The sequence below is a fragment of the Cucurbita pepo genome, chromosome 1 (genome assembly GCF_057944985.1).
Source record: "Cucurbita pepo subsp. pepo isolate OVF chromosome 1, ASM5794498v1, whole genome shotgun sequence".
Taxonomy (NCBI): domain Eukaryota; kingdom Viridiplantae; phylum Streptophyta; class Magnoliopsida; order Cucurbitales; family Cucurbitaceae; genus Cucurbita; species Cucurbita pepo.
In genome coordinates, this window is record NC_141798.1 from 6,555,495 (window position 1) to 6,567,241 (window position 11,747).

At 34.8% G+C, this 11,747-nt stretch overlaps 2 protein-coding genes across 3 annotated transcripts; one reads left to right on the forward strand and one right to left on the reverse strand.

Annotated features, from left to right (window-relative positions):
- Positions 1-931: 931 nt before the first annotated feature.
- On the reverse strand, positions 932-8,744 carry MUS81 (Restriction endonuclease, type II-like superfamily protein). 2 transcript variants are annotated; one of them, XM_023658544.2, is made up of 15 exons: positions 8,420-8,743; positions 7,823-7,911; positions 7,639-7,717; positions 7,477-7,563; positions 7,275-7,400; positions 6,180-6,414; positions 5,775-5,907; positions 5,411-5,532; positions 4,883-5,028; positions 3,878-3,935; positions 3,364-3,522; positions 2,739-2,818; positions 1,962-2,199; positions 1,797-1,883; positions 932-1,310 (listed from the first exon to the last, which is right to left on the reverse strand). In XM_023658544.2, the coding sequence occupies exons 1-15, from the start codon at positions 8,614-8,616 to the stop codon at positions 1,200-1,202; spliced, it is 1,947 nt and encodes a 648-aa protein (XP_023514312.2). In that variant the 5' UTR covers positions 8,617-8,743; the 3' UTR covers positions 932-1,199. The 2 variants fall into 2 exon arrangements, 1 of the variants encoding a protein (XP_023514312.2); XR_002812582.2 differs by having other exon boundaries at positions 1,262-1,310; positions 1,962-2,081; positions 8,420-8,744.
- A 401-nt stretch (positions 8,745-9,145) lies between these two features.
- LOC111778624 (ATP synthase subunit d, mitochondrial) lies at positions 9,146-11,418 on the forward strand. The gene is made up of 5 exons (XM_023658557.2): positions 9,146-9,390; positions 10,225-10,306; positions 10,817-10,881; positions 10,957-11,043; positions 11,117-11,418. The coding sequence occupies exons 1-5, from the start codon at positions 9,220-9,222 to the stop codon at positions 11,216-11,218; spliced, it is 507 nt and encodes a 168-aa protein (XP_023514325.2). The 5' UTR covers positions 9,146-9,219; the 3' UTR covers positions 11,219-11,418.
- The last annotated feature ends 329 nt before the right edge of the window (positions 11,419-11,747 follow it).

The following is an 11,747-nucleotide window of genomic DNA, read 5'->3' on the forward strand; positions in this document are numbered from 1 at the left end:
AAATCAGAGATGGGATTGGTGTGGGCGGTTACCGCAAAAGAAGTGTTTATTATATTTTTATTTACAAAATATTAATGGATTTATTATGATATTTTACATTTTTTTAATACAAGTTATTCATTAAAAATTTAAAAGTAAATATTTTAAATATATATTGATAATAATTACAATAGGAAATCAACATTTTAATACTCCAAAAATAAATGAAAATTTTTGAAAAGAAATTGAGCAAGGTTGAAGTTGTTTTTCTTGGAAATTTATTTTCTTTTATTTTATATTTTTGCATTATTGTTAATCAAAATTTATTTTAGATTTCTTCAACTTCCCCTTAAAAATTTTAAAAGGCCTTTGTTGGGTTCCACTCTTTCCTCCAATCGATATAAGATCTCACAATCTACCCACCTTTGGATCTTTTGCTAGCACTCGTTTCTCTCTTCAATCGATGTAGGATCTCACATATTAGATATAAAATTATATTTGTATCAAGCCTCATAGTTCTTATTTATTTGTTTACGCTAATTTTTTAATATATTAAAAAAAACATAATTATTTTATTCATTGAAAAAAACGAAAAAAACTACTCTTTTAAGAAAGAAAAAAAAAACATATTATTTAGATAACAAAAAAAACTGAACCCCATAAGTAATAGAGCTCCATGTACAACAATGGTGAGCTTAGAAACTGGAAGAACAAAACCTGAAGAGAATAAATAAAATTTAAAAAAAAAATGGCCACAAAAAGAAGAAGAAAGTTAAAAGGCATTCAAATCCTTAAATTGTGGGTATCATCATCATCAATATCATGAGCTTTGGCTTTGAAATCCCCAAATGTAATTTTAAGTATGAAATTCTATAGTATTTCTATTTTAAGAGTACTTTTGAAACGTTTATAAAAGATCAAATACAGTGATCATTTGAAACAAAGGGCAAAGTTCAACGGTTTAACCAAATTTCTATCGGGGAGAGCGATGTAGCTTTATCCCAGTAATGAAACTAAAACTATTCACTAGCTAGAGACACACTTCTCAAACCAGAAACTAAGCAAGCCTATTTAGCTTCGTCAAATGGTACAGTCACAAACAACCCTGAGAAAACTATAGCATATGAACATGGCATTTAAAATAAATAATAAGCATACTTACAGCAGTAACTATGAAGCTCATAGCCATCAAAAGCCAGTTTATTGAGGATATATGCGAACTATTTCCCACTACCCCATACCAAATGAAAAATATTCCGGCTAGCAGCTGCATTGATCAAATTGTTGCTCTGTCTCCTTAACATCTCTTCTTGTTGGGTGACATTATCGTCCTAGTTTTTCATTAGAAAACAATAAGAAATTACTTTAAAATACACACGCTTCTCTTATTAGCTCACGTTTTCAATAATATGTGTTTTCGTTGTATAAGGAATGAATTAAAGATATTTTGGGTTGTGAAATTTTACTTATTTTGTGGGTATAATAATTTATGGATATTTGTATGTAATATTAAAAGGTGGGTTTCGTAAGCCTAAGCTCATGAAACAGGGTTTATGCAGCCGTGAGTCCCAAACACACCCAAAAGTGATTGCTAACCTCAAGCTTCGCTAAATATGACTTGTCCAAAAGTACTCTGTCTTATGTTCGTAGATTAACAGTTTTTGTCAATTATATGGTTTTGAGTAGTAGATGGGAACTTAATTCCTTCACCTATATATAACAAATATGTCTTAAACCTATCCCAATTCCCAGTAAGCGCGTAATCAGAAGGACGATAAGCAACCTTATGAAATAAAAGACAAGGAAATCGAACTCACTAAAAGAGAGTATGCTCGGGCAAGTGATAGAAGAGTGGGGTACAAATCCAAAACAGCGACCGCAATCTCCTCTGTAACTTGAGGCACCTGCATACATAGATGCCATTAGACTATGAATGATCATAGGATTCTAAGAATGAACTTTGCTTTCCTTTATAAACATACCTGCATGAGCTGAAGTGCAAAAACATCACTAACCGTCATCTTATCCAATTCTTGGCACTTTTTGATAAATACATCGAGACGAGGACAGACATCAAAATGACTAAGACGCTCATCAGATGCCTGTAATATGTAGTATTGTGTAATTGCATGAGTAAGATAACCATACTTCTTTAGTGTATCTGACAAGCCACTGGTTCTTTGCACATCAAATCCCTCTAAAATCTCTGTTGTAAAGCAACTGCAGAACATAAAAAACATACCATATTTTTTTTTTTTTTTGGGGGGGGGGGGGGGGGGGGGGGGGGGGGGTAATTTGATGAGAATCAGATGCAAAAACAACCTAAAAAGCTGATGAAATAAAATGTACAGGATAAACTATATGATCGAACGTTTTTCGATTATTCTTCGTCAGAAAAAAAAACAGAGTAAAGGGAGAATTCGACAGCTTCCTAATCACTCCTATGGAGAAACTTGCCCTGCCCCCTCTCATGCTACAGTATTTAACCATATTTACATGATTTCCTTTCTAGCCCTACCAATGCCTACCAATTCCTTTCTAAGCAGGCCCCACCCATGTAACAGACTCACACGATCAAACTCATAACATCTTTTTTCTCTCATTCTTAACTAAGAGACCACGTTTTGTAACCACTAATATAAAAGGGATTTCAGATTTCATAATTGTAACTAAATCACTTTACTCATGAAGATCATAAGGAACAAAGAACCCAATTTTTCTTGATGCTTGTCATAATAAAAAAGAGGAACCACACTTACGCTGTTTTGATGCTTTCTGCCGCTTCAGATGAATTGGGATCACCTTCCACAAGATATATCATCCTTTTAAGCCCACATCTCTAATGATACAAGAAGCAAGAAGCACTAATCAGTAAGAAGCTAGCCACAAAGATAAATAACTACGCGAGGATCTGCATCTTGCAGTATTCTGCCCATAATATTCATGCCGAATGATAATAATAACAAATGGACTAGCATTTAAGCAAACTTAGCCCAATATTTTCAAACGATTTTCAACCATGCATGGTCAATTTTCAACATGAGCTGTACATGATACATCCACGTAGTCCCCAGAAAAATTGGACTAAATGAAACAGAACCTAACAGAAAATCCCTTGGTGGCAATACGAAATAATCGTAGCAGTGCTGAGCTGCCATCTAAAAGCTATAGAAACGGGAACGAACATATTAATAACAAAACCCAGTTTTGTAATGGAAGTAGTGACAGATTCTACAAGCCTATTTCTCAACAAGTCCATAGCATATCAATATCGAAATTCCTCAATTGATTCAGGAGAGGAGAGAAAAATACATTTCTTAGATTGACAGAATGCAGCTACCACCAGAGGGAAATAAGAAAAATATCAATTAGTTAAAAAGTTACCAAAAGTTTTAATTTCTGGTCTCTATAGCGATTGTCCCTGATTGAGCACCGCAAATCATCAATATTTTTCCTCTCAACAATAAAATCAAGAACATATTCATTATCAAGATGTTTATGGCGAGCTATCCAGATTCCATCACCAACCGGAAGCCTCCTAATCTGAAGAAAAATTGGGTGAGCCAATCATAACCAAGTAAAATAGTAAATATGGAACTAGGCGAACTGCTGACATGAATAAACAGACGTCACCATGTGCAAATGCTAAAACACACTTTAATAAGCTGTTTCACATGGTCCTCAAGATGTTCTATGTTGAATACTGGATATTCATTGTTACATACATTACCGAGTATAATATCATTACTATTCAAAAAGTTGGTCAAAAGTGCTGAAAATAATATCGGCATATGCCTGAATTGCTGAGAACAATAAGTATCAAATTTAATCCATAACCTAATAACATAGCAATGCATTATGCAAAAGAAACTTTCACAGAAGAATAGAACAAAATTACCTCAATCTGGATCTTGAATTGGCTACAGATATTCTCAATCATTCTCCTAGACCGAGAACTAGAAAACCACGACATACATAGTTTAGTAGTGTAATCAAAATACAAGTAGAATAACAAAATGTCAAATTTCAACAAACAACTGCAAGTTTGCAAGCACGTGACATAAAAGGGAAGACAAGCTTTCCAGAGTCCTTGATTAGTAATATTGTCATTCACATATATCACCGACGTAATAATACCCCTAAATAAAAATTACAAAATATATCCATACGGCTTTTTAAGAGGAGGCTTGTGCTAGGTGTGAAAAACAGGAGGGAATAGACCAAAAGTCCAAGAGAAATACGAGCATTGTTTCATTTTTTTGAACAAGATACAAATTTTCATTAATTAATGGTGAGGAACAAAAATGTTCAAACTTTCCATTGATTAATACACAAAACACGAGCACTGTTTGTTAAAGGCAAATTGAACTAAGGTGCAACAGCTCTACTCTATTCAAAAAGTTCAAACCTTGAAATTCTAAAAATGTGTTTTATCCTATAAAATAAAATTGACAATCTAGACATGTTATATCATCAAAGTGACTATCCATAGCCTATGCAAGAGATTCCAAATTACTTGGGCTAACTTCAAATTCAGAATCGAAGTCATCACACCAAGAGGGAGAAAGATGAAAGGTAGGGTCTTTCATCAAGTTACCTCATGAATAAAAAAAAGTACCTTTTGGGGAGAAAACTTTATGGCTACTAAAAAGGGGATTAAAGGCTTTGATGAAGCTAATTTAGATAAGTTTTGACTACCCACTTGCTTTATAGAGGAGGTTTGAACAATTTTCTTTATAAAAATCAGGATTCATAGAATTATCATCAGTAGATGACTAAGAAGAAATGATAGATTCATCTTTTTGAGTATAGTATAAGGGAAGCAGCCGTATAACAATTTTTTACCTTGTTAATGGTCAATTTAAAATTTAGACATGTTAAATTATATATCAGAATTACTGACCTGTGGTTGGCAAACTGTTCTCGATCGTCCAATATCAAGACTATGCTATAAGCATCTTCAAATTTCTCACCAAAGCTCAAAGGTGGCATGCTCAAGATGTTCGTATTTTCTTTCACATCTTTACGGGATTCAGTGATGGAATGATTCTATAAATACAAAGTACAATAAGCTTCACGGCTTCATAATATAATATTATACCCATTACAGAAAGATGACGGATTACCAATTTTCTAATGAAGTGCTTTCTTTTGCATAAAGAGCCTCTTCTTTTTTTCTTTTTTTCTTTTTATTGGGGGGAGGGGGTGAGAGAGAGTTAGAATATCTACTCACAGATGATGAGCAAGCTCTCAAGTTAAAAGATCTCTCTCCATTATCACTAACAACGATCTTTGGCACCCATTACAGAAAGATGACGGATTACCAATTTTCTAATGAAGTGCTTTCTTTTGCATAAAGAGCCTCTTCTTTTTTTCTTTTTTTCTTTTTATTGGGGGGAGGGGGTGAGAGAGAGTTAGAATATCTACTCACAGATGATGAGCAAGCTCTCAAGTTAAAAGATCTCTCTCCATTATCACTAACAACGATCTTTGGCACATGTCCCTCATTAGAACCTGTCGACCTATTCTCCCTTCCAACTGCTTCTACTTGACCTGTGTATATCCACAACTTATCAATCTAGTGATCAGTATTTTCGAAGAAAAAAAGGGAAAACAATTACTCCATATCCTTCATGGTTACAATAATAAACAGGCTTACGCTATCAAAAACTTATGACCATATTTTCCCAGATTTTGGTGATAACGCTCAAAGCCATATTTGGTTTAGTTTTCTAGAAACTAATCAAATGTTGTGGCAATATTTTAAATTCCTACTAAGAGTTATAAGAACAAACCGTAAACAAGATCTTCACGAAGGCGACATAAGACTGCTGGCCAAAGTGATGAGATATCCTTGTTCGGGTTATCCTCTGAAACTTCTTTAAAGGAATCAAGAACTTGATGCTTAGAGTAGCCCATGCGCATAAACTGGGGAAAAAAACAAAAAAAAACAAAAAAGAGACGGAAATAGATGGTGAATTGCGCATAAGGGATGCCCAGTTGGGTAGGGCTTGAGGCTTTGGTGAAGAGCAAATGGAGTTCAAACTAACAATGGTTAATGAGTTGTATCTATTGAGCAACCCTAGTGCCATAGCAATACATGAGTGTAATTGTGAATACTCAATTTGCATATTTCTCAAGCTAAATAATTTTAAGTGAATATCACTGACGAAAAGGTGACATCTAAATTTTTGAATTACCCTCTCAAGTGATTCAAGGGGAACATCGATTGATTTATTTTGACTACTCCGACAAATAGATGGTGAAGTCACTTCTACATCTGAATCAAGATGATTAGCACTGCGATCAGATATATCGCATGATTCAAGAATAGACGATCCTTTCATAGTGTCAAAGTTCTTTTCTGAATTTAACAGTCCAGATCTCATAAGACATTCACGTGCCACTTGCTGCCCCTCCTCTGTAAGCATGTATCTGTTAAAGCAAAAAATATTAGCATATACTTGCAAATAATAGAACACAAAGAGTGATCATAATCTGGAATATTATTCAAACATGGCTTATAAAAAAAAGACAAAAAGGTTTAAACAAATTACGAGGGTATAGAGTTCTGCTTTCATCCACATGAAAGTTGATGTCCCCGTTTGAATAAAACTACTAATAGCATTCATGAACTTTTAAGTTGCAGATTTAAGCACAATTGATGTGATATTCTAGTGTAAGTTAAGTCTCATAATATGTTTACCTTAAAGCTTTGCAGGATTAATTTTTATTCTTTCAGGGTGTTAACAATCTTTGCCAAATAACTCGGTGTTGTGCAATTCCATACTTGCATAATATTTATATATGTACGGAGCCATTATTCCAAGGTCCAGCTTCTAAAGATAAAAGAATCCTCTATATGTCAGAAAAGGATAATGTAGCCCGTGAAGCAAGCTGAAGCTACCACATGCGGTGGTCAATGCAAGAGAAACTACATGATATTGCCAAATACACGTTTTCCTTGATTAATGATTCAATACAAAGCTATAACGTAACATTTTTGTTCTTACAGTAACTTACTACATCTAAAAAGGTTCGAGAGTACAATATCCACCAGTTAAGAATATAAAATGTGTTGTCACATATATTAACGTTTTGCTTAGGTCAGATGGTATTTATACGACGCAATAGAACAGCCTACAGCCATCAGTATCAAGTCCTAAACAATCAGATGGTACCCACCGGCGGCCACAGAAACAATGATGTAATGACATATAGAGAGAATCATTCCAAAATAACTGTAACGGGGAAAAGTGGCAATAATCAAAATTATGACCGAGCCAAGACCATACTTTGCTGGGCAACTAGACTTCACCACTAATCCTCTAGATACCAATGTCTTCATGCAGTTCCATCCACTGTACCAATCCCTTGTAGAGCTTCCAAATTGACCAGGTTTTCCTTTACCTTTTTCTGGCCTGAAATGGGAAAATACTCTCCATCCATTAAATGATAAAATGTACAGCATAAAGAAGAATGCAGGAGCTAGCTTACGCAATTGCCACCCTAGAAAGACCACTTGCTTCAGCTGCATCAATAAGCTCCTGCTTACGCATGTATTCATTCCCATTTGTTGTACCCCTAATAGTGAAGCGTATGTTACACATGAATTTAAATAAGAACTCGACAAAACAAATTACAATTTGTCCATTGTACCTATAAAGAGTAATCAATAAGGCATATGCAACTGAATTCTTCTGTGGAACATAGCGTTTGGTTCCCTTTGTTTTCTTACCTAAATGAATAAACATGAAAAAGGACAAACAACAAGAAAAGCAATAAACATCTCCTTGTACGAGAAAACCATTAAAAGTTAGAATCCGGAGCTTGTGTAAGGTACCTTTTCCCGCCACTTCTTCAGGTCCAGAACCTTCAGAGCCATTCTTAAAAAAAACTTGTACTTGTTTAAGAATCCACTTCCCTACGCCTCTGCGGCATTAGAACATCAATACTTCAAAAGAGAAAGCAGAAGCCAGAAGCCCACATTAACGAGATAATAGATTCAAAGAATGAAAAACACTATGCAACTAGTTTCGTCTAAATTAAAAAGAATGAGAAGAAGTAAAATGTAACTCTTTCACCAAAATAGCTAATCCTCGAACGAAATTAAGCATATTATTGAAAAGTCCCTTTTGAAGTATAGCTTCTAAAAGAAATTAATAAAGATCTTTGTTATGACCCAGACACTTCAGCTTCAATCCCACACAATCAAACTTCAATCATGACTTTGTTTCCTAAGCGGAATCAGCGACATGACATTGCATTACAGAACAAAAACAGAATTACCATCCAGTATAAAGATCCCAAAGAAAACAAAAAAAAAAAAAAAAAAAAAAACAACTAAACAGCATTCGCATTCGATCATTCAATTCCATCACCAGATACAGTTTTCTAAAACCACGAACATACAGAAACAGTGAGGCAATACAAAGCGTACTTGATCTGGGAGAGATCCTTCATGGACTTAATGGAGTCCTTGGAGTTGCAGACATTGAAATAAGCTTTGTACAGAGTCATATCGACTTTATCAGAGATTCCTTTGGGTGTCTCCGCCATTTCTAGCCGCTTCTGCCACATGAAGGCGGCAAGGTCTTCATTCTCCGGACAGACGACCGGAATTCTCTGCCGGTCCATTTCGAAGATTCGAGGTTTAGAAGAGGAATATGGAAAATTGATGGCGGAACTGTGAAGAAACGAGATACTGGGAGATGGAAAGAAACCCAGATTACCGCGCTAGGCTTCGCGGTTTTGAATTTCTTCAGAAAAAAAAAAAATTAAAAAAAAAAAAAAAAAAAAAAAAATCAAGGGTTTTAATTATTAAATTTTAAAACAAATTACAATATTATCTTTTTATTGACTTTTTGACCCATTTTTTAAAAAATATTTATATTTCTAATATTTCGAGACAATAAATAAGAAATAAGAATTAAAAAAAAATTAACAAACAACCTCTCACAACATTTTTTTTTGGGTTCAAAATTTAGTTTTTATATTTTCAATAAATCTTTAAATTAATTTATTGAATAATATCGTTGAAATTAAAAAAAAATAAAATAAAAAAGAGGTTTTTTATATTGGGCCGAATTGGGCCGAGAGGCCCAAAGGAAAAGAAGCGGCCCAAGATTCTGAACCAGTCATCTCTTAGACGAAGCTACAAACTGAGCGCACAACGAATTGCCCTCTCTCACAGTTCCCATTGATTTGATTTTCGAGTTTTCACTGCCAAATCCAGAGAAAATGAGCGGCACCGTTAAGAAAGTGGCCGATGCTACCTTCAAAGCATCCAAGAACATCGATTGGGATGGCATGGCCAAGCTTTTGGTCTCCGATGAGGCTCGTAAGGAGTTCTCAAACCTTCGCCGAGCCTTCGAGGAGGTTAACTCTGCCCTCCAGACTAAATTTAGCCAGGTGTGGAAGATCTCAAATTCTCGCTTTTTTGTCTTGTTATTTTTATGGTTTTAGATCTCTCTCTTTTTATTTGGTTTTTTGTTGATGTGGATTGATTTTGTTTGGCTTGAATGTTTCGAGATTGTTCTGATTTGAATTGTGTTTTTGCGGAATTATTTGTAGCTGTGTTTAATTTGGTCTTCATTTCTCGGTATGTTACTAATTGAGAATCGTAATATTTTGTTTTTTGTGGGTTGTAGAGAGGTGAATGTTGATTTAGTTATTGTTTGATTGAGGAAGATGTCCAGAGTAGAATTGGAAATTAGAAAACAAAAATGTTTGTTGTTGTAGGGAACATTTCCAACTTATTTGGATCCAGAACTGTTACGTGCATCAGATGATAAGAACAGGTTATATGATTCATTAGTGCAGAAGTTTTAATGACTCCGGTTAACTTGGTTGAGCAATGTCTTCTTTATACGAAAATGGAAAATCATAACTATTGGTATCATATATGGATTACCTATTGCATACAGTTTAAGAGCACTTGAGATTGTTGGAACATGGCTCAAATATTAAGATGTTAGTACTTCTCCTATGAGTTATAGCCAAAGATGATCCTGTTAATTCTGTGCTTTTCTTTACCATCAGTCAACAAGTTGATCATATTAATGACTAAGCAGTGCTTTTAATTGTGTGGCCGTTTATAGAGTGAAATTCTCTCTTATGAGGAAGCCTTTTTTTTTTTTTTTTTTTTTTTTTGAAAGAAGCCCTATTAGTGAAAATTTCTGCCTTATTGACTCGGTTCAAAACTTTCAAGATTTGTATTGTTATAAACTGTTTATCTCTGTGCAGGAACCGGAGCCCATAGACTGGGAATATTACAGAAAGGGAATTGGACCCCGCCTGGTCGACATGTACAAAGAGGCTTATGACAGTATGCCCTTTGATTCACTTGGCATTTGATACTTATTTTTCTGTGCAATATTTAGACTAGGCAATGTTGTTTTTTTTAGCACATGGCTACCTGTTATGCTTCTCTAATTTGAGTCTTCAGAAGATAACTCTTCTTCGCTGAGAGTCTTTGGAATCCACCATCATATAACTACATTGTATAGTTTGAGATTTTTGGATTACACGCGGCGTCTAGAGCACATCGGCAACATTTCTTTTTATTGGGACACATTTGGACTCTGAAAATCTTGTTCTAGTAGGCCCAAAATCTTGTTGTCTTAATGTAATTTGCTTGATAAAGAGTAAGGCTGTCTCACATTTACCTTTTCCTCTACCATATCTCTTACATATAGAATGAGACCCAGATATAGTCGTCAAGGTCCCATGTCAGGTTAACCATAGTTTTGCATTGCCATTGAAGAACAAAGCAATGCCCTTATTATTACTTGCCTTTCTCATTCATTACACTTTGGTTGAACTGCTTCCTTTTTAGGCATCGAGATCCCCAAGTTTGTAGACACAGTGACTCCGCAGTACAAACCTAAATTTGATTCATTGGTAAGCACCAGTTATATTTTAGTAGATCTATGAGTTGCTATCTGCCAGGTACTTCATTTATTGTTTATGTGGCAGCTGGTAGAATTGAAGGAAGCTGAAGAAAAATCCCTGAAGGAGTCTGAGAGGTTGGAGAAGGAGATTGTCGAAGTTCAAGAAATGAAGGTAATGGATAAAAAGGCTTATTTGATTTCCCATTTTGTAGAAACGAATTCTCACAGCCTGTTATTCTCATCAGAAAAAGATCAGCACCATGACTGCTGATGAATACTTTGAGAAGCATCCTGAGCTGAGGAAGAAATTCGATGATGAAATCCGAAACGACTACTGGGGCTATTGACTGGAAATTACAGTTGAACCGCCAAAGTTTCCGAATTTAATTTCATAAACCTTTCCGGGACTTGTTTTGCTGCAGATGTTTGGTCAGTAATAAAACAAACCAGATAGGTCCTCTACAATTTGGTTGATTAGAGAACCCAAGTTTTTCCTCGAAATGATATTTTGTCAGAGTTCCAATTAACTCTGAGGTACATTTTTTAATGAGATTGTTATCTTACTTATCGTTTTGAAAATCGATAAATAGATGTGCAGAGCCTTGAATTCCTGGAATATAACTATTTGGTTATTACAAACTCACGATTAATCCAAAGTGAAGAGAAAATTTGGAATATTATTCATCATAGAATTTATCCAAATATATACATAGTTTGAACTTCGGCTTCGCCTATGCTTGTACAGGTTTTTGGTCATTCTATGAACTAAACGTTGTATCCTGGAATGGCATAGATAAGGATTGTCTGAAAACAATGGCCTTTATCATCAACTAAAGATTACATTTATAAGCAATAATCAAGCATACAATCGATCCC